The 24,035-nt window shown below is 42.9% G+C and overlaps 1 protein-coding gene across 7 annotated transcripts in view; it reads right to left on the bottom strand.

The window, feature by feature from the left end:
* Positions 1-24,035, bottom strand: part of PPP1R13B (protein phosphatase 1 regulatory subunit 13B) — a 76,365-nt gene that overhangs the window by 39,691 nt on the left and 12,639 nt on the right. For all 7 annotated transcript variants that reach the window (XM_044933251.2, XM_044933247.2, XM_044933250.2 and 4 more), the window contains exon 2: positions 1,318-1,465. In XM_044933251.2, the coding sequence (XP_044789186.2) occupies positions 1,318-1,465 (148 nt within the window). The remainder of the gene's footprint in view (positions 1-1,317; positions 1,466-24,035) is intronic.

Below are 24,035 nucleotides of genomic sequence, written 5' to 3'. Positions count from 1 at the left end.
AGCCGGGACCACGGGGGCTCTCCCAAGCTAATACAAGAGGCCGACCAGGAATTAGAAGTGATAACAAGCACCAAAGGCAAGAGTGCTGAGAGGCGAGAGGAGAGCACACAGTGACAGGGCGACCAGGCTCTAACATTCACCCAAACCACCACTGCCTCACCCCTTCCTGTGTGTCAGGCTCATACCCGAGGACCTGGCCTCTTCCTGCTACTTCAGTGATGGCCCACCATTTATCCAAGTCAAGTTTCTCTCAATGTGTCCTTAAAGTTTTTACTCCAGTTGTGAAGGATAACACAGAAAATATTTATAAATCATATACCTAACTAGGGACTTGTATCTAGGATACATGAGGAACTCTTACTGGGGATGTTGTGTACAGCACGGTGACCACAGTTAACATGATAACTGCAGGGGTGAAGTTGCTAAGAGAGTAGACCTTAAAAGTTCTCATCACAAGAACACATATTCTGTAACTGTGTGGGGCAATGGATGTGAACTAGACTTACTGTGGTGATCATTTCACAATACATAAAAAATCAAACCATTATGTGGTACATTTCAAACACCATGTTGTACGCCAATTACACCTCAGTTAAAAACTGTTTTTAAGAAGTGTTAGGAATTCACTGATTATCCCTGAGTGTCCTTCAACACATCCACCTGGACACCTGTCTCAAGCGCAACACATCCAGCTGGCCACTCTCCTGCTCCCTGACGCGGAGTCGTGAGTGCACACCGCCCCTTCTTCCACTCGCTGCTGGAGCGGAGGCCTTGCCCAGCTCAGCCCCCGCTCTCAATGCTGTCTGAGGGGCACACCCTGTCCATTCTCTTCTCCAGTCCTTCCTTCACACTGCTCTCACCCAGCATATCTCATCCCAGCTCAATTCAACCTCTCCGTTAGAGTCTATATTATTTTGCAGAATTTTCTGCATTCAGTAATCATATTACCTGCACTGATCTTCTCTGCCCAGCTAGCATGACAAATCCTTAAATGTAAGAGCCAGCCTTAACTCTTCTCAATTTAATAAATATTTAAGAAGGGCTTACTATTAATATTTAAACATATGTCCCCTTCCTCTTAAACGTCCCTACCAACCCACCCCTCTAGGTTGTCACAGAGCACTGGGTTGAGCTCCTTGCTATAACACACTTTTTTGAAAATAGCATTTATAACATCCTATCCCCATGTGATATAACAAGTTTTTAATTTCTCAATTCCTTATTACCTCAGATAACAAAGAACCAGGAACAAAATTCTGCATTCAACAAACATCGGATTTCATGTACTTGGTCACCATTATAGAGCCTAATACATACCATTTCCCCTCCACACTTCAGCTAAATGGCAACTGCCTTCTCCAGGTTCTTTGCAGAATTCTACAACATCACGACATGTTGTTTCTGGTGTTATAGGAACTTCTGTTAAAATCTGTTCATTGTTGCTCAAGAACACGGTTAATATCATCTGTAAGAAAAAAGATTAAAGCTACAATTTAGAGTCATTAAGCAATAAAAAGATTAACTTGCAAATTAAAAGTGATTTCCCCACCTTCCTACCACCACTCCATCCAGCCAAAATGCTTAGAGGACAGGTTAGGCTCACTCTAAAGTTCATGTTGAAAGTTAAAATGTAAGACAAGTTGGGAAAATGCCCGAAGAGGAGTATTGGAAGGGAGCTAGCACTGCGGGGAGGGCAGAGCCCGGGGCTGCCGTCTATGGGGCCCCACCGAGTTGGGCACGACTGAAGCGACTTGGCGGCGGCAGCAGCACTACTGGATATTATAAAGCCTCGATACGGTAAGGCCCCAGAACATGAAGGGCGCCAGATCAGTGGGACAGACTATGAAGCCCAGAAACAGAAAATGGCAAACGATGAAGGAGGCGCCTCAAAACCGACGAGGGAAAAGACTATTCAGTGAATGATGCCTGAATAATTAATATACCCAACTGGAAAAAAATGGATTTATATTGCATATTATACACAAGCAATAAGTTCCTAATCAAATATTTTAAAATAAATCACAAAATTATAAAAATTCTAAACTAAAACTGGGTAAATTTTTTTGTAACCTTGGAGTACAGAGCCCTTTCTAACTATGATTAAAAAACCATTATAAGATATATTCAAGTAATTAAATACAAGAATCTTTTACAAAGCAAAAAAGACAAACTGGGGGAAAATATGTGCAACTAACATTACATATAAAAAGTCAATCTCAACATCTAAAGTGAAAGTGAGAGTCGCTCCGTCGAGTCGGATTCTGCGACCCCGTGGGCTACACCATCCATGGGATTCTCCAGCCCAGAATACTGGAGTGGGTAGCCGTTCCCTTCTCCAGGGGATCTTCCCGACCCAGGGATCAAACCCAGGTATCCCACATTGCAGGTGGATTCTTTACCAGTTGGGCCACAAGGGAAGCCCTCAAGATCTAAAGGGCCTGATGTATAGAACAGTCTTATGGACTCTGTGGGAGAGGGAGAGGGTGGGAAGATTTGGGAGAATGGCATTGAAACATGTAAAATATCATGTATGAAATGAGTTGCCAGTCCAGGTTCGATGCACGATACTGCATGCTTGGGGCTGGTGCACTGGGACGACCCAGAGGGATGGAATGGGGAGGGAGGAGGGAGGAGGGTTCAGGATGGGGAACACATGTATACCTGTGGCGGATTCATTTTGATATTTGGCAAATCTAATACAGTTATGTAAAGTTTAAAAATAAAATAAAATTAAAAAAAAATAGAAAAAAAAAAAAAAAGAGATCTAAAGGGCTCCTAAAAATTGGTACCAGAAAGACCAAAAATCCAACTTATTTTTTTAAATTGAAGAAATAACATATCACAGTAAAAAAATGAAAATGGTTCTTAAATGAAAGCACATTATAATTTCAAAAAATAAAAACCGTCCAGTATTATTTTTTTTAATCTTAAAAAAAAAAAAAAAAACACCAAAAACCTATCACTTTGACCTAAGAACTCAACAGATCCTGTGAGAAGAATTTTTAAAAACATTACTCCTAAAGTAAAATTTAAACCGAAGATTTTCTTTAATCAGACAATATCATAGAATATTTGTTTAATCTTTGATCAAAGTCAGAAACAAAATCTGTATTTGTCCCCAAATTCCCTTCTCAAAATCTCAGCTGTCAACTGAGTATCTTAGTAAAGTTTATTGGTACAATATTTTTTTCTTAGAAGTGCCCCCTACATTCCCAACTTTTGAGATTTAAACATCTTTATACTGGTGGCCAGGTTTTATTTGACCAAAACCAGTCACAGTTACAAACTGCTCTCTGGGCCCTGTCTCCTCTCACCCCACCTGCCCCATGGCTGCGACCAGTTCTCTCTCTAAACGTGAACCAAGTGAAGTCACTTCCTGGCTTAAAACATTCAGGGGCCTCGTACCGCCCAACAGCCACCCTTCCCCAAACATGTCTTCTGGTTTATAAACAGGAAACCGGGCTCTTTACGGAGCACTCAGAGGCGAGCATTGCCATGTTCATGTGGATCTCTAACTTTTCTCCCCCAGGGACTCTCACGGGGCCTGGATCGCCACGGAACACCCTTCGAGAGAGCCTGGACGGCAGGACAAGCTGCAGGCCCTGACCAAGGGGAACACTCCTCACCGCCTCCCTGGCCTGCCAGGACTCGTGCCTTCCTGCGCTCAACCTCGCTGCCCCTCCCCAGCTCTCTCAGGCCGCCGGCCCTCTGCCCCAGGGCCCCTCCTGTTTGCCTGTAAACTTCTGTTCACCCTTCAAAACTCAGCTCAGATGCTACCGCCTTTGCAAAACCTCCCCTCACCACCTTCTCTCACCAGGGAGGCCACATGTTCCTTCCTTTGTGATTCAGTGACCCTTCACACACATCTTTATTACATCACAGCACCAGCCTGTTTACCTCCCTCGCCAGGCTCCAGGCAATTCACTTTTGAATCTTTGATTCCACTTCCTGATCTGTATCTGATGCCTGCGAGGCTCCCTGAAATCTGGTCGACTCCACGAATGACACCAGAATGTCAAGCCTCCCCCACAGACTGGAGAACACTACACGTGCTCCAGGCAAGACACGCCGAGCCGTTCAGTAACAAGCGTTTTCATTCAGTTCTTCTGGAAACGATAAACACAGTTCTATTTTACAAGAAATAAAACAGTTCTTTCTGCTCACTGATCCAGACAAATTTTTAAATGTCGGGGGTCTTTTAAAGACATAACTGGCTTGGAATCTAAATAATTTGGAATAAAACAGGTAAATCCTGGATCTAGTACAAACACGTCCAGAACTTGAAGGGCCTTAATGCTATACCAGTTTCACCAGAACAATCAGAATAGAATTTTACTTTTATTTACACTTTTATTTTACAGTTCTAATGGTAAATCTGGAGTAGGAAATGGCAAACCACTGGAATATTCTTGCCTGGGAAATCCCATGGACAGAGGAGTCTGGTGGGCTACAGTCCACAGGGTCACAGAGCTGGACACAACTGGGCACGAACCTACACATGGTAAATATTTTCTCATGTGATTTCACAGTCTATGCTTTTTAAGATCTAACAATAGATTTTCCCAAACCACAGTTTATAAATCAAAATTTCAAGGCAGCGAAAAATTTTTTAAGGACTATCTTCTCTCTAAGTGCTGTAACTACAGCTCACCAGTGGCCCGCAGAGGGTCCTGCTCCTCTCGGCGCTTCCGCCCTCTCAGCTTCCTCCTGCACCCCCACCCACTACACGGTCCAGGGCTTGTTCTCCATACTCTGAGCTAGTGAAGGTTTACATAACCATGTGCTTCGGGAAGCCGGGCCTCTGGCCAGAACTAGTCTCGCACGCTCACACCCACCACGGGCACACAGTGGCATCCATAAAGGCACGGACTGTGCTTCTCTGCTCAGAAAGGTTTCTTTAGGAACCTGTTGTCAGGATGAATGATGGTGTGACACTCTGGGGATGCTTTCTGAATTACCAAGAGTTGTGAGTAAGTTCAATGTGATGGGAGAAGCAGAGGAGAAGCAGAATGGCAGAGTTGGAAGTCTGAACATTAACTCTTAAAAGTTAAGAACTCCCAGATAACTGATCCAAAAGTCACTACACATTATTTCAGTTTTTAATTATATTTTAAAGTCTTTACTAAACCCTATCTTTCCTTATCTTAGCAAAATCCATTTCCTCTAATCTCTACTACTCAGTCAAAGCTAATTTCACTACAATCATGAGATTTAAAAGCTTTTGAGATAAATTAAGCTGGCATTGACCTGGATGGTACGTACTTCCTAAAGCATCTTCTAAAATTAGAGCTGAAAAGGCATGGGGCTGCTACCATTATTACAGCAAGGTTTCCCCAGATTAAAAGAAATGGAAGGATCTTCAACACAAGTAACATGTGCATTCATTCCAGATGCATTTTTTAAAGCATCTTTGAAATCACAATACATCTTACAATTGACAGCATGTCACCATCTAAGGGGTGGTGCTATGTTTTTCTTTCTTAATAGTATGCATAGAGATGAAACCCAATAGAGTTACGGGTTAAGACGACAAAGAAAAAAAAAAAAGAATTACTGTTTATTCTTCCCTAAAGATTACTATATTGAAAATAAAAGATCTGGTCAACCACGGTTACACACACGCAGACTTGCACCGTGTGCTGCAACACGCAGAGCGCACGACGGTAGACGCCTCACACGCCTTCTCACACCGCCCCCTCTGCCCAGACAAGCCACGCTGACAGACCCTGCCGGCCCTGCCCCGCCTTCTCCATCATCTGCAGTCGTCCACCTCCTCTGGGGAGCACTTCCTGACACACTGTCTCCCCATCCTGACCTGGTGAGAGTCAGAGCCTCCTCTTTTGCTCTCCTATAACAGACCGTGGCTATTTCTGGCACAACATTCTCGCACTAAATTATCAATGCTTTTCATGATTATATCCTCTACTGAAACAGTGTTTGTGACTCACAGGGGTGAGCTGTGACCCCCATTACCTGCTCTTAAAATTATCTAAGTGTGTCCCAAGTTGTACATATTTTCACTTTTTAAAAGTTGTTAAAAATCCCAAAAAGCCACAGGCCGCGGCGGGCAGCACTTGTGTTCTCTAACTCAGTGCCGGAGTGGACGATATTGATAAGCGGTGCTCGGTAAGTGAAAGACGGAGGCAGCCTAGCAGGCAGCCACCAGCATAACCATATCGAATCCCTCAAGACAGCACCTTATCCTCACTCTCAAGATCATCTGAGCCCCATAAAGAAAGTCGCCAGGGTCGACCACTTACGTAAGGAACCACCTGGGTGGAGCCTGTAAGGCCTTCGTCCGCCTGACCGGCCCGTCTGAAGCAGCCTCCCCATCTCACTGCAGCCTCTCACCACTTTGTTTTCTTCGCGTTCACCACCACCTTACACACCTGTGTAAGCTGTGTATTTGTTTCTCCTCTGTCTCCTTCCACTAGCACTTAAGCTCCTGAAGAGTAGGGATTTAGCTAGTTCACTGCTGTGTCACTACTGCCTGGAGTAGAGCCTGGCACATAGTAGGCACTCAATAAACTCCCCCAAGTATATAAAATAATTATTTTTAAAGTAGGTTGCGTCACAAAGGGTAGGTGTCTGCCTTCTTATACTATCTTCAAGGTCTGAAATAGGAAAAAAGATCAATATTATGCCCTCTAGTCGCTGAGTCGCTCCACATTAGAAGGAAAAGGACCTTCTAAAAATGCTAGTGTAAACGTCAGACGCCTGTACACAGATGTGATATTTGTACACACAGATGTGATATTTGTACACACAGATGTGATATTTGTACACACATATGTGATATTTGGCAGATTCCACTCAAACCTCGACATCACACATCCCTTGGTCAAGCCTTCCTGCTTTCCACAAGGTGGCACTGCAGGGTGCCAGGGGGTGAGTTCCACCTCTCCCCCCACACATACACTCCTGCAAATTTTGGGGAAAAGAATTAACTCCAAAGAAGAACGAATAGTTTTGTTAAGATCATATTAAGTTCAATTTCCATGACTAGAACTTGTATTATTTTGGCAAAGAACTAGAACTAGCCTTTGAAGAATAAGGAAAAAGTTTTTCTAAATAAGTGAGAAACATTTAATCCTCTTGAGAGGACAGATACATTTAAATATTTGAGTTGCATCTACTCATAAGAAGAAACTAATACAGTTAAGTGACCTTTAAATGAGATCCTCAAAAACCATATCAATTATGTTTAGTTCTGTGTTTATTCACTTTAATAATTTAGTGTTTTAAAAATATATATTCCATCATATGAAAACTTTCTCTCAATAGCTTGAACTGGTGAGATCTGGTTATACACTATTCCTGGGAATACAAAATATACATCTCAGCTTCCCTTCACCTAACTTATTTAGTCCATCCAGTATTTAAAAGCATATGCATTTTGGGGGAACCTGTCTAGAACCTTGTAGAAATGCAAAACTCATGAACCTTCTCATAAAAACTAGGTATGCCATAAGTCCATAGCATGTGTGGAGGTGAAGCAGCTGAGCAAATTTAGTCTCCAAAACTTAAAGAATCTCCGAATAGGAAAAGGGCAGTATCAACTCTTGACACCCCTACTCTTCAATGTTGGGAATCACTGCCCAGAATGTCCGCTGCTTTACTGACTCTGTTCATGTGAACATTATGAAAACAGAACAAACACTGACTTTCAACCACAGGTTGTGACCTACCAACCCGCCGTATAATCAGTTAGTGCCCTTGGGGCCAGTTTTGTTTTTAATGGAGCAGAACAATATAAAACAGTATTATAATACACTGCAAATCCACTATACTTCAGTATAAAATAAAAACTTAAAAAAAAAAACCCAAACACACACACACACAAATTATTAGGAAAATGAAAAGACCAGCCTGGGAGAAAATATTTATAAAACACATAACTGATAAAGAACTTGTATCCTAAATATACACAACTGAAAACTCAGTAATAAGAAAACAAAGAACCCAATCAAAAACTGGATAAAAGATCTACGCACCTCATCAAAGAAAGCACCACCCACCTAAGAGAATGTCCAAAATCCAGAACACTGGCAATCCACAATGGTGGTGAAGAGCGGAGCACAGGAACGTGCCGGTGGAAGTGTGAAGCGGCACAGCCATTCTGGAAGACAGCCTCAGTTTCTTCCAAAACTAAACGCACTCTCACCGTGGGATCTAACAACTAAAGAGTCTTGGTACTGATCCAAGCGAGTTGAAAACTTATATCTAGACAAAAACCTACACATGAATGTTTATATGTAGCTTTATTCATAACTGTTAGAGCTTGGAAGTCACCAAGATATCCTTCAGTAGGTGAATGAATGGATAAACTGTGGCGCATCCAGACAAAGGACACCAAGCAGTGATAAAAACAGCTACCAAGTCACAAAAGACACAGCAAACAAACACACATGGCCAAGTGCAAGAAAGCAGTGTGAAAGGCCACATACTGTACGACGCCAATTAAATGACATTCTGAAAAATAAAAATCTGTGGAGATGGTAAAAAAAATCAGTGGTTGCCAGGAGTTGAGGGCGGAAGGAAGGATGAGTAAATGAAGCACTAAGAATTTTTTAGGGCAGTGAAACTACTCAGTATGCTACTATATTGGAAGATAAAAGATGCTCGACATTTGTCAAAACCCACAGAACTGTACAACAGAGTGAACCCTCATGGAAACTATGGTCTTTAGTTAATAATGTATGAACATTAGTCTAGGCACTGCCATCTGCACTTCACACATTCTCAATTCTCACACCAACTCTATCAGACAAATACCACCTTCATTTTACAGATTAGGGAAAGGAAACTTGGAGAGGTTAAATAACTTGTCCAAGATCACCGAGCTAATGAATGCCAGACCAGGATTTAAGCCTGATCTGACTAACTTCAAAGCTACAGTCTGAATCACTACTCTAAACCACTCCAAAAGAAAAACAGAAAAATTTTAATAAATAACTTCGTACTTAGAATATACTTGCCATTACTAAATAACTTCTCAATTAACCAAGTGTCATCTAGTGTCTACAGTTGAAAGAATCTGAAATGCACAAGTGAATCATATAAGGGAACCAGAATAAAGAATCATGCATTTTCTTCTAATTGTTCAAATATAAAGATGATCTCCTAATAGATGTTCTAATTACATTTTACTGACCTTACAAAAGTTTAAATTAGGTATATTAACAATTCTCAGAATAAGGCTTCCTTTTTCTACATATTTCTTTGTAAAATTCAAGAAAATATATTCCTATATGAATTTTTGAAAAACACTGATCTAATCCTAGGTATATACCCTAGAGAAGTATGTCTACACAAAAACTTGCACAAAAAAATTACAGCATAACTATACAGTCATAACAGCAAAAAAGTAACAGTCAACACCAATGAATGGATAAACAAAGGCTGTATATGTGTTATACAATGGAATATTACTTGACCATAAAAAGGAATGACGAGAATGCTACATTCCTGAGATAATGGATAAACCTTAGAAACGCGATGCCAAGTGAAAGAAGCCAGATACAGAAGGCCACATGCTGTTATGACCGCACTTACACGAGATGTCCAAAGCAGGCAAACACACAGAAGCAGATTAGTGGCTGCCAGAGGGGGGAGGGGAGGAGGGAAGTGACTGCTAACGGGCACCGGGGTTCTTCTTGGGGTGATGAAAACGTTCTAAACTTAGCTAGTGGTGATGGTTACACAAACCTGTGGATATATTAAAACCACTGAACTGCAGACTTCAAAGGCATGAATGTGATAGTATGTGAATTATATATCAATAAACTTATTTTTAAAATATCTAGTTATATCAGTTATTCGACCTATTCAATCAGTAAAGTATTTTTCCCAATGGAAATAACTTTAAATAAATATTATATCATTTCTTTGTATTTATTTTTCTTTTCTTTAGTAATAAAGATTTATAATTAGACAAATCCTATTTTTTCATGTCTGCTAATACCAAAAGTCAAGTACTAATCCTTTTGCCAGCAGGAAATAAAACTCAAAACAGAAATAATTAGTAAAGCAATGTCTCTGAAGAGCACTTTAATATAATCATGTGTATAGACAATACATGACCACAGGAAAAACCATAGCCTTGACTAGACGAACCTTTGTTGGTAAAGTAATGTCTCTGCTTTTGAATATGCTATCTAGGTTGGTCATAACTTTCCTTCCAAGAGTAAGCGTCTTTTAATTTCATGGCTGCAGTCACCATCTGTAGTGATTTTGGAGCCCAGAAAAATAAGTCTGACACTGTTTCCCTATCTATTTCCCATGAAGTGATGGGACGGAATGCCATGACTCATTGGAAAAGACTCTGATGCTGGGAGGGATTGGGGGCAGGAGGAGAAGGGGACAACAGAGGATGAGATGGCTGGATGGCATCACTGACTCGATGGATGTGAGTCTGAGTGAACTCCGGGAGTTGGTGATGGACAGGGAGGCCTGGCGTGCTGCGATTCATGGGGTCGCGAAGAGTCGGACACGACTGAGCGACTGATCTGATCTGATAGACAATACTATCTATCTGTACAAAATCAGAACACAATTTACACAGAAAAGTAAGTCCAATAGCCCTCCTATCTTTTTACAAATGACTCTATTTTGTCCTTCAGGTTTGAGCCAGCTCTTAAAAACCATGATGCTACTTTGAATTTGCTTATAATGCTCTGAGTTACCATTCTCAAAATGTTTCTCCTCTTTAGAAAACTAAGCAAAACTCAAGTGTGGAAAACAGACGTCTCAGTGCCTGGAGATTATCTATGCCATTTACAAAGAAAAAAAGTACTTCAAAAGCTGTCTCTTGGGCTTCATGGAATCTAAATGCAGGCACTAGTGACACGGACCGTGATAAGACGTCCTAATGAAACAAGACAGAGCACGGCTGGCACAGCAGAGTGATACGGTGGGGAGGGTCTCACCTAGCGAGGTGCGGGCCATGGAAGGGGAAGTCTGATGCTAGCACTGTTCAATAACAACTGTAAGCAGGATCTGGAAATCACCATAAAAGGAAAACCAAACATGAAGTTACTGATTTCCACACATAAAGACTTGCCTAAGTTTTGTCATTAACGTAAAAAAATCAAGACCTCGGGGTTTTTAAGTAAGTTTTCATAATAAGTACCTGTCTATATCTTATACTTATGAAAAGTGCTTGTTGGAAGTAGGAGACACACAGAGCTAGTGTTTCTTTTTTAATTCTGCTAGTACTGACATATCTTAGGTGTTTAAAATGAGAACTGAAGTTTATAACAAGATACTTCAAAGGACTTTTACAATTTGTTGATAGTAAAAACGGCTATTGTTTCAGTGTTTCCTATGTTCGCAGGCAGGCTGTTTACCCGTATCACATCACTGAACTCTGCCAACAGTCCACGGAACTAGGCGCTGGGATGATCGCCACTGTAGACAGAGTAAAGGACTGCCCGAGGTCACATGACTAAGAAGTGCCAGAGTGTCTGACCCAAGGGTCTGACTCCAAAGCTTAAGTTTCTACTTGAGTTTAGGAACAAAGCGGTGAACACCTAAAACAAGAAAAAGCACGGAAGCATTCAAGCTCTTCTTCCCTGTGAAGCTGTAGGAGACAATCTCCATTCAAAAGTTATGAGATAGTAACAAACCATTGTGTTTATAACTGAAGAACTCAAATCCATGACGCACACGCTTCCTTGAAAAGCAAAACATTGTAAGTAAGAACACAGAAGAGAAAATCAGTAGAGACTCATTATAGAACCCAAAGGTGAACCACTCCACAGCCTGGATGGCCTCTGGGCAAAAAATCTTAATGCAAAATTCAGACTTAAATTGAAGAAAATGGGGAAAACCACAAGGGCATTGAGGTGTGACCTAAATCAAATCCCTTATGATTGTACAGAAGAAGTGACTCAAGGGATTAGATCTGATAGAGCTCCTGAAGAACTATGGACAGAGGTTCGTAACACTGTACAGGAGGTGGTGACCAAAACCATCCCCCAAAAAAGAAATGGAAAAAGGCAAAATGGCTGTCTGAGGAGTCCTTACAAATAGCTGAGCAAAAAGAAGCAAAAGGCAAAGGAAAAAGGAAAAATATACCCATCTGAATGCAGAGTTCCAAAGAACAGCAAAGAGAGATAAGAGAGTTTTCCCAAATGATTAATGCAAAGAAATAGAGGAGAACAATAGAATGGGAAGGACCAGAGATCTCTTCAAGAAAAATCAGAGATACCAAAGGAACATTTCATGCGAAGATGGGCACAATAAAGGACAGAAACGGTTAAGGACCTAACAGAAGCAGAAGAGATTAAGAAGAGGTGGTAAGATTAAACAGAAAAACTGTACAAAAAAGATCCTAGTGACCCGGATAACCATGATGATATGGTCACTCACCTAGAGCTAGACATCCTGGAGTGTCAAGTCAAGTGGGCCTTAGGAAGCATTATTACAAACAAAGCTAGTGGACGTGATGGAATTCCAGCTGAGCTATTTCAAATCCTAAAAGACGATGCTGTTAAAGTGCTGCACTCAATATGCCAGCAAATTTGGAAAACTCAGCAGTGGCCACAGGACTGGAAAAGATCAGTTTTCATTCCAAACCCAAAGAAAGGCAATGCCAAAGAATGTTCATACTACCGCACAATTGCACTCATCTCACACATGAGCAAAGTAATGCTCAAAATTCTCCAAGCGAGGCTTCAACAGTACATGAACCGTGAACTTTCAAATGTTCAAGCAGGATTTAGAAAGGCAGAGGAACCAGAGATCAAATTGTCAACATCTGCTAGATCGTTGAAAAAGCAAAAGAGTTCCAGAAAAACATCTATTTCTGCTTCACTGACTATGCTAAAGCCTTTGACTCTGTGGATCACAACTGTGGAAAATTCTTAAAAGAGATGGGAGTATCAGACCACCTTACCTGCCTCCTAAGAAACATGTATAGAGGTCAAGAAGCAACAGTTAGAACCCTGTATGGAACAACAGACTGGCTCAGGATTGAGAAAGGAGTATGACAAGACTGTTTATTGTCACCCTGTTTATTTACCTTATATGCAGAGTGTATCATGAGAAATGCTGGGCTGGATGAGTTACAAGCTGCAATCAAGATTGCCGGGAGAAGTATCATCAACCTCAGATATGCAGATGACATCACTCTAATGGCAGAAAGTGAAGAGGAACTAAAGAACCTCTTCATGCAGGTGAAGGAGAGTGAAAAGGCCAGCTTAAAACTAAATATTAAAAAAACTAAGATCATGACACATAGCCCCATAACTTCATGGCAAATAGAAGGGGACGAGGTGGAAGCAGTGACAGATTTTCTCTTCTTGGGCTCTAAAATCACTGTGGATGGTGGGATGGTGACTGCAGCCATGAAATTGAAAAGACAATTGCTTCTTGGAAGGAAACCTGACAAACCTAGACAGTGTGCTAAAAAGCAAAGACATCACTTTGCTGACAAAGGTCCGTATAGTGAAGGCTATGGTCTTTCCAGTAGTCATGTATGGTTCTCAGAGCTGGATCATAAGGAAGGCACAGTGCCAAAGAGTTGATGCTTTTGAACTGCGGTGCTAGAGAACTCTTGAGAGTCCCTTGGGCAGCAAGATCAAACTAGTCAATCTTAAAGGAAATCAACTCTGAATACCCATTGGAAGTACCGATGCTGAAGCTCCAACACTTAGGCCACCTGCTATGAAGAGCCGACTTGCTGAAAAAGACCCTGATGCTGATAAAGATTGAAGGCAGGAGGAGAGGATGACAGAGGATGAGATGGCTGGATGGCATCACTGTGCAATGGACACGAACCTGGGCAAACTCCAGGAGATGGCAGGAGGGAGACAGGGAGGCCTGGCGTGCTGCAGTCCATGAGGTCAAGAAGAGTCGGACACGACTTGGCAACTAAACGACAATGAGAAGGTCTTGTAGGTCTTCACAGAAACCATTCAGCTTCGGCTTCTTCGGCATTAGAGGCTGGGGCACAGGCTTGCATCACTGTGACACTGAAGGGTCTGCCTGGAAACAGATCATCCTGCCGTGTTTGAGACTGCACCCAAGTACTGCATTTCGGACTCTTGTTGACGATGAGGTCTACTCCATTCTTTGTAAGGGATTCTTGTCCACAGTAGTAGACACAATCGTCATCTGAATTAAGTTTGCCCATTCCTGTCCATTTTAGTTCAGATTCCTAGAATGTCGATGTTCACTCTTGCCATCTCCTGTTTGACCACTTCCAATTTACCTTGATTCATGGACCTAACGCTCCAGGTTCCTATGCAGTACTGTTCTTTACAGCTTCAGACTTTACTTTCACCACCAGACACACCCACAACTGGGCGTCGTTTCCGCTTTGGCCCGCTCTCTTCATTCCTTCTATAGCTCCTTCTCTGTTCTTCGCCAGCAGCACACTGGACACCTACTGACCTGGGGGTTCATCTTCCAGTTTCTTATCTTTTTGCCTTTTCATATCGTTCTGGTCCCATCACTTCATGGGATGGGAAACAATGGAAAATGTGATAGACTTTATTTTCTTGGCTCCAAAATCATTGAGGACAGTGACTGCAACCATGAAATTAAAAAACCCTTACTCCTTGAAAGAAAAGCTATGACAAACCTAGACAGTGTATTAAAAAGCAGAGACATTTCTTTGCTGATAAAGGTCAGTATAGTCAAAACTATGGTTTTTCCAGTAGTCATGTACAATATGAGAGCTGGGCAATAAAAAAGGCTGAGCGCTGAAGAATTGATGCCTTCAACCTGTGGTGCTGAAGAAGATTCCTGAGAGTCCCTTGGACTGCAAGGAGATCAAACCAGTCAATCCTAAAGGAAATCAACCCTGAATATTTATTGGAAGGACCGAGGCTGAAGCTCCAATATTTCGGCCACTGGACTCGAAGAGCAGACTCATTGGAAAAGACTCCAATGCTGGGAAAGGTTGAAGGCAGGAGGAGAAAGGGAAGACAGAGAATGAGATGGCTGGATGGCATCACCGACTCAACAGACGTGAGTTTGAGCAAACTGGGAGATGGTGATGGACACGGAAGCCTGGCGTGCTGCAGTCTGTGGGGTCACAAAGAGTTAGACACAACTGAGCAACTTATCATCAAGAATACTGTTCACGGGGTTCTCAAGGCAAGAACGCTGCAGGGCTTTGCCATTCCCTTCTCCAGTAGTGCCCATTTTGTCAGAACTCTTCACTGTGACCCGTCTGTCTTGGGTGGCCCTGCACGGCACGGCTCACAGTCTCTGAGCTCCACATGGCTGTGGCCCGTGGGGTCATTTTGGCTGGTTTTCTGTGATTGTGGTTTGCTCTAGAGGCCATGGGGCTGCAGCCCTTGCTTCTTCTGTGTCCTCTGATGGGTAGAAAGCTTGTGCAAGCCTCCTGATGGAAGGGACTGGCTACAGGCGAAACCAGGTCTCGCTCTGGTGTACAGGGTCATGCTCATGATTTCGCGCATGTGTGCTAAACTGCTTTAGTCCTGTCTGACTCTTTGCGACCCTACGGACTGTAGCACCAGGTTCTTCTGTCCATGGGATTCTCCAGACAAGAATACTGGAGTGGGCTGCCATTTCCTTCTAGGGGATTGAACCTGAGTCTCTTGTCTCTTGCATTCGCAGGCAGGTTCTTTACCACTAGAGGGCCATGCTAAGTACATCTTCAATCCAACTTTCTGCTGATGGGCCCAAGGTGGCCCTGTCCTGCAGTCTGCAGTCCCATGGTAGCATTCCAGGCTCCATGGAAGGGCTAACGGCGACCTCCTCAAACAGGACTTACTCCAACATGCTGCGCCTCCCAGGGCTGCTGCTGCCAGCGCCCTGGCCACAGGGCAGGCCACCGGCGACCCACGCCTCCCCAGGAGAGTCCCAAACACGCATGGACAAGTCTGGTGCAGCCTCTTATGGGTCACTGCTCCTTTCCCTTGGGTTCTGGTGTGCACAGGGTTTTGTTTGTGCCCTCCAAGAGCCTCTTTCCCCTAAGCCTATGTAGCCAAATTCTGCTGCTCCATACACTGCTACTGTTTAGTTTTCTTCCCTCTCTGCTAGCAAAAAATAGTTACTATTGTTGGCTCAGTACTCAGTGTCTCACAAGAATCCATATTTTAACACAAAAATAAAAGAATGTGTCCCCTAAGGTAATATTCATGCCAGTCCTATTAAATGCACACATTTTAAGCTGCGAATCTGAGAGGACGGTACACAGGTGCCCCAATTTTCTTTTCAATAGTCACTAAAATTGTTTGGGGAAAAAGATAAAAAATGTTTTTTGGTAGTCTGAGTTAGCATAAGTGACCATTTGGTTCTTAATCCATTTGTAAAGGCATTCAATGCAATTAAGAGAGATATACTGAGAATTTAAAATTTAAGCTATCAGAAAGATCGGTCATCAGATCCTGGAGCCAAAAAGGAGCCTTATCTATGATAACCACCCCTCTTTCCCCATTTACAGATGAGGAAGCAGAAACCCAGAGAAGGAAATAATTTGTCAAGACTAATAAATCTTATAAGTAACAAAACCAAGACTGAAATCAGGTCTCTTGATTCTCAGCCAGACAGGCTTCCTCTCCCTCAGCAGTTTATTTAGTTACACTGTTGACTTAATATTAAACCAGAAGGTCTGTGAACTGTCCAGCAAGAAGTCTGACATACAATATTCTCTCAAATCTAATTTCCTCCCCTTTTTATTTAAATACCTGACAACAGCTTTGGGCACTGTGAAAACCAGAAAAACCCCAGAACTTTAAAAATTACAGAAATGAACTAAAATTAATTACAAAAGAGAATCATGAAACAAAACTGACACAGGAACACATTACCACGTGCAAATGATAAAGGGCAGCTGATCACGAATCAGCCCAGTAATGAAATCTGAAAATGACTCCACGACCATCAACAGGGTCCTGAAAGAGAAAACTTGGTGACCCTATTCAGTTCAGTTCAGTTCAGTCGCTCAGTCATGTCCGACTCTTTGCGACCCCATGAATCGCAGCACGCCAGGCCTCCTTGTCCATCACCAACTCCCGGAGTTCACTCAGACTCACATCCATCGAGTCAGTGATGCCACCCAGCCATCTCATCCTCTGTCGTCCCCTTCTCCTCCTGCCCCCAATCCCTCCCAGCATCAGAGTCTTTTCCAATGAGTCAACTCTTCGCATGAGGTGGCCAAAGTACTGGAGTTTCAGCTTCAGCATCATTCCTTCCAAAGAAATCCCAGGGCTGATCTCCTTCAGAATGGACTGGTTGGATCTCCTTGCAGTCCAAGGGACTCTCAAGAGTCTTCTCCAACACCACACTTCAAAAGCATCAATTCTTCGGCGCTCAGCCTCCTTCACAGTCCAACTCTCACATCCATACATGACCACTGAAAAAACCATGACCCTATTAGTTAAAAATAATTAAGTCCAAGGAATTCAACTGGAATACAACTGAGGTGACCATATAATTAAACACATGGCCGCTCTGAGTGAAAATAAAGGAGCTAATAAAACAAAGTGCCAGGACAACAAGCAACAACCCAAGACATTCTCTTGTACACCTGGATGTATGGGCATCAGTATAAATTATACCTAGGGAACTACACTGTTTCATCGGCAACAAAACCCACTGAAGGGAAGAGTTCCACAAAGCAGCAAGTATTTAAAAAATCAGGACTAAAGAGAAAACAAAAACTACAGAAACATATATATATATATATATATATTTTTAGTGAAGATTCATTCCAACTATCTACTTTACCAGCAGATAAAAAGTAAGTCTTATAAGATGACTCATCAATCCTACCTCAAAAAAATTCGTATCCACCCTCACCCAACAGAAAGAAGGAAAAGAACCATTTATGCCATGTCAGTGAGAGCGGCAGGAGCTTCATCCCCATTCTACGGGAGGAGGAGCAGCGTCCAGAGAGGATTATATTGCTCAAGGTCGGAATCTAAACCCAGGGATGACATCGAAAGCCACAAGGCCCTTGAGGCTCCCAGGTCTCTTTCAGGGTAACGATCACAGCTTGGCAGGCCACCTTTCTCCTTCCCTTCAAGATGAGGCAGGCACTGTTCTTATCCTCAAAAAAGAGAAAGAGGCGTGGAGAGGTCTTCACGTGGGCTTAGCACACTTGACCCCTCTGAGGGTCCTCCTCTTTCAGGACCACAAGGACCCTCCTCCCCAGATCTGGGCCCCAGGGGACAATCAAGGACCCCCCCACATGCAACCAAGATCCTACAATCAAGGAATCAACTAATCTTGGAAATTCAAACCACAGAACCTAGCTTCAACCTTCAAGGGTTCTCTGTCCTCCTCCTTGGCTGCCATGTCCAGCAACAGTGCTGCCCACACCGCTTGCTGACCGGCACTCACCATGTGCTAGACGCACCCGAGCTTTCTCCAGCATGGTACCGTTCAGTCCCGCCACATATCCTGGGGAAGAGGTTTTTCTTTTTGCTTTTTGCTATTATTCTTATTCTTTAGGTGGCAAATTAACACACACGTAATCTTCTTTAATCTAACAACAGATGTAATAAAAAGACGGTTCCTCCAACGACTCACACTTTTAAACAGCTGGTATATACCCTTGCGGCTCAGACGGTAAAGGGCCTACCTGCAGTGCAGGAGACCCCGGTTCGATTCCTGGGTCGGGAAGATCCCCTGGAGAAGAAAATGGCAACCCACTCCAGTATCCTTGCCTGGAAAATCACACGGACAGAGAAGCCTGGTTGGCTACTGTCCATGGGGTCGCAAAGAGTCAGACACAACTGAGCGACTTCACTTCACTTCATACACCCTTGCAGACCTTTCTCTTCACCACAAAACTCTTTTCTTCTTTTTCCCAGTGAGACCACATTAAATAGAAAATCGGTTTTCCAGCCAACAATTCATTTGAGGCATTTTTCCACAAGAATTTACACAGTTCTGCCTCTTTTTTAAAAAGGCTATATATTACTTCTCCCTATGGCCACAGCAGAACTGACTGAGAGAGAGGCACTGTTACTTTCAGATGAGCAGATAAGGCTCCGACAGGTATGTGACTTAAGGTCACACAGTTAAGAGGCAGGGACAGGGCTAGACCCAGGCCTACCTGATTCCAGAGCCTGTGTTCACAAACACTGGGTCCCACAGGACACCTGTTTTGAATGTTTCTGTCAACTAGACTACAACCCCCTTCAAGACGGTGAATTAGTGTCTTTGAGTCTCCAATGCCCAGCGCTGCACTGGCATATAATCAGTTAGTACACACTTGTATAAACAGCTGCTGCACGTCGGTTTTCTGCGCCACGTTTACCATCCCTCCCATGCCACTCTTACCCTTCACAGGGCCCTGGTGCATCACGGAGGCACGAACGTACCTGCTGAAAGTGCAGCTCTCCCGCTCAGAAGAGAGCTGCCTCCCGCTCTCGGCTGGGCCACTTGGCCCCTCTCCATCTCAGAATTCAGATGCAACGCAAGCTCAGAGCCCACCTGCTTCTCGAGGAACTTCCCTGAGAGGGCTTTCCCATGCAGACCCCTCTGTTCAACTATCACAACACCGCAAGAAGCTGGCACTAGAAAGGAACTTAGCAGTTATTCATCCTGGACCCCTCCTCACTTCGTAGTAATGGAGAGAGTAATCCACAGTTTTATGACAAACTAGTAAGGCTTCAACCTACAAGAAGTTCAAAATTTCAAAACAAAAGGAAAGGCATTAAAGGAGAGTTTGCTACGTACCACTCAGGGAGGGAGAGGGCAAGATAAGAAGGCAGTGAAATTTTATTTACTACAAATATCTAAATGTGTATTTGAGCCTCCAAAACATTACTCCTCCTAAGTTTACAGTCCTGACTCTTCAGTGGTGCAGACCTTGGCGACCTCTAGCATCAGAGTTTCTCTGAATATTAGCCAACACCTCACTGACTGTTGTATCACTAACCATAAAGCTGCAGATTAAGAGGCTTTAATGACAGTTTTGCATAACAAAAAGCTGGCAAAACAAACACGAAAGATAACTTTCCATTAAATTTAGTCATGGAACTCAGCTACTTTGACTTGACTACTGAAAGCATAAGTAGCTGCTATCACTAATATAAAAATAGCCCACCTTTCCTCTCCATTTGAGCATTCTTTGGCATTGCCTTTCTTTGGGAATGCCAAAGAATGCTCAAACCACCGCACAACTGCACTCATCTCACACGCTAGTAAAGTAATGCTCAAAATTCTCTAAGCCAGGCTTCAGCAATACGTGAACTGTGAACTTCCAGATGTTCAAGCTGGTTTTAGAAAAGGCAGAGGAACAAGAGATCAAATTGCCAACATCCGCTGGATCATAGAAAAAGCAGGAGAGTTCCAGAAAAACATCTATTTCTGCTTTATTGACTATTCCAAAGCCTAAGACTGTGTGGATGACAATAAACTGTGGAAAATTCTGAAACAGACAGGAATACCAGACCACCTGACCTGCCTCTTGAGAAGTTTGTATGCAGGTCAGGAAGCAACAGTTAGAACCGGACATGGAACAACAAATTGGTTCCAAATAGGAAAAGGAGTACGTCAAGGCTGTCTATTGTCACCCTGCTTATTTAACTTATATACAGAGTACATCATGAGAAATGCTGGGCTGGAGGAAGCACAAGCTGGAATCAAGATTGCCGGGAGAAATATCAATAACCTCAGATATGCAGATGACACCACCCTTATGGCAGAAAGTGAAGAAGAACTAAAGAGCCTCTTGATGAAAGTGAAAGAGGAGAGTGAAAAAGTTGGCTTAAAGCTCAACATTCAGAAAACGAAGATCATGGCATCTGGTCCATCACTTCATGGGAAATAGATGAGGAAACAGTGGAAACAGTGGCTGACTTTGTTTTTCTGGGCTCCAAAATCACTGCAGATGGTGATTGCAGCCATGAAATTAAAAGACATTTACTCCCTGGAAGGAAAGTTATGACCAACCTAGACAGCATATTAAAAAGTAGAGACATAACTTTGTCAACAAAGGTCCGTCTAGTCAAGGCTATGGTTTTTCCTGTGGTCATGTATAGATGTGAGAGTTGGACTATAAAGAAAGCTGAGCGCAGAAAAACTGATGCTTTTGAACTGTGGTGTTGGAGAAGACTCTTGAGAGTCCCTTAGACTGAAAGGAGATCTAACCAGTCCATCCTAAAGGAGATCAGTCCTGGGTGTTCATTGGAAGGACTGATGTTGAAGCTGAAACTCCAATACTTTGACCACCTGATATGAAGAGCTGACTCATTTGAAAAGACCCTGATGCTGGGAAAGATTGAGGGCAGGAGGAGAAGGGGATGACAGAGGATGAGATGACTGGATGGCATCACCGACTCAATGGATGTATGTTTGGGTGGACTCCAGGAGTTAGTGATGGACAGGGAGGCCTGGTTCATGGGGTCGCAAAGAGTCGGACACGACTGAGCGACTGAACTGAACTGAACTCCCTCTCAGTTACCTCATATAAGCCTTCATATCTGATTATCAGCAATTCTGCAGGACTCCTACCAGAAACCCACTGGACCATGAGGTATTCTCTGTTAACAATATTTGAGGATCTGTTCAATTCTAGAGGCAAATAACCATATAAGGAGATTAAAATTAAGACTCCCGAGTTTATGACACGACACTGCAGTGTAATAAGACACATAAAACAAAAACCGAGTGTAAAGCAAAGGCTGACAATGTAGATAACATAAATTGGACACACTTACAGGATCACTCATTTATTCATTTAGGAGTATTTCACTGAGACCAACAAGGCGCTGAGCACACCCTGTCAACACTGCCCCCTCACAGAACCTGGAGCTGAGACAAAGAGATACCAGGAAACTCCAGTGGCAAACTGCAGTGTGCCACGAGACCCACAGGAGGACTGCCTGATCTGGATGCCAGCTCAGGAAAGACCTGCCAAAGGGAGCAACGTGTAGGCTGAGACTGAAGGAGTTAGCCATGACAGGAGTGGGAATGCCTGTGGGAGGCAGGAAGCGGGCAGATTATTGGTTTTTTCCCCATTTTTTTAACTTGAGTGCACACTCGGTTGCATCCGACCCTGTGACCTCAGGGACTGCAGCCCACCAGGCTCTTCTCTCCACGGGATTTTCCAGGCAAGATACTGGAGTGGGCTGCCATCTCCCCCGCCAGGTTATTGAGCACAGTTGATTTACAACGCTGTGTTAGCTTCTGCTGTACAACAAAGTGAGTCAGTTGTACATAAATATATAACCATCCTTTTTTGGATTCTATTTTCATGTAGGTCATTACAGAGTATTGAATAGAGTTCTCTGTGCTATTCAACAGGTTCTTATTAAAGACCTACTCTCTATATAGCAGTGTATATATGTCAATTCCAATCTCCCCGTTTATCACTCCCATCACCTGCCCCCCGCCCCGTAACCACAAGTTTGTTCTCTACATCTTGACTCAACTTTTGTTCTGTAAATTTGTAAACTTGTACCATTTCCTTAAACTCCACATATAAGCAATATCATATGGTATTTGTCTTCACTCAGTATGACAACCTCTAGGTCCATCCATGTTGCTGCAAATGGCATTATTTTGTTCTTTTTTATGGCTGAGAAATATCCCATTGTATCTATGCACCACATCTTCCTTATCCACTTCTCTATGGATAGACATTTGGGTTGTTTCCAAGTCCTGGCTATTGTAAACAGTGCTGCAGTGAACACTGGGGTGTATGTATCCTTTCAAATTATGGTTTTTTTTCCAGATATATGCCCAGGAGTGGGACTGAAGGTTATGGTAGCTCTATTTTTAGTTGTCTAAGGAACCTCCACACTGTTTTCCATAGTGGCTGTACCAATGTACATTCCCATCAAGGGTGTAGGAGGGTCCCTTCCTCCACACCTTCTCCAGCACTTACTGTTTGTAGATCTTTTGACGACGGCCTTTCTGACCAGTGTGAGCTGATACCTCATTACAGGTCTGATTTGCACTTCTCTAATAGTGAGTGATGTTGAGCATCTTTTCTTGTGCCTCTAGGCCATTTGGATGTCTTGTCTGGAGAAATATCTATTCAGGTCTGGCCATTTAATTGAGTTGTTTGTTTTTTTTATTTTGAGCATGAGCTGTCTGTGTATTTTAATCCCCTGTTGGTCACTTTGACTGCAAATATTTTCTCCCATTCTGTGGGTTTTCTTTTTGTTCTGTTGATGGTTTCCACAGTTATGCAAAAGCTCCAAAGTTTAATAAGGTGCCATTTGTTTGTACGTGTGTGCTAAGTCGCTCTGTCATGTCCAACTCTTGGCAATGCCACGGGCTGTGTAGCCCACCAGGCTCCCCCATCCCTGGGGTTTCCCAGGCAAGAATACTGGAGTGGCTGCCATTGCCTTCTCCGGGGACCTTCCTGACCAGGGATGGAACCACGTCTCTTGCACTGGCATTCTTTACCACTGTGCCACCTGGGAAGTCCACCCCATTTGCTTATTTTTTGTTTTATTTTCATTACTCTCAGAGGTAGATGAAAAAAGATCTTTCTGCGATTTATGTCAAGACAGTGTTCCGCCTATGTTTTCTGCCAAGAGTTTTATAGTATCCGGTCTTACATTTAGGTCTTTAATCCATTTTGAGTTTATTTTTGTGTATGGAGATTATATTCTAAGTAGAGAGTCTGTTTAACTGTTCCACAGACCGCCAATCAATGGCAGATGAAAACGGCCATGATTAAATCGCGCCCATTAGGCACTTCTCTCTTCTGTGCCCAAAACCTGACATTTAAATAGCCACACCCGAATTTGGTTATGTTTCCAGTCATATTTCACTCTTAAAGGTGATAAAGGACGTCCTCTTAAACATCTCTGACATGTTAAACAGTGATCTTTTTATATTTTGGTTTTACTTTTGCTATTCTTTTCTATTTTATTTGCAAATAAGAGTAGAAGATGAAACTCTCAAAATAATTCAGTGCTGAATATACCAAAGGAAAAAAGTTAGAACTAGGTAGTCTTCTCAGACATAGTAGGGCTGATACAGTATTTCTGAGAGAGAGTAGTTTAATTATAACAGTGAAAGTGAAGTCACTCAGTCGTGTCCAACTCTTTGCGACCCCATGGACTATAGCCTACCAGGCTCCTCCGTCC

The sequence above is a fragment of the Bubalus bubalis genome, chromosome 20, assembly GCF_019923935.1.
Source record: "Bubalus bubalis isolate 160015118507 breed Murrah chromosome 20, NDDB_SH_1, whole genome shotgun sequence".
Lineage (NCBI taxonomy): Eukaryota > Metazoa > Chordata > Mammalia > Artiodactyla > Bovidae > Bubalus > Bubalus bubalis.
The sequence above is the reverse complement of the archived record's forward strand: the minus strand, read 5'-3'. Positions and strand labels throughout refer to the sequence as shown.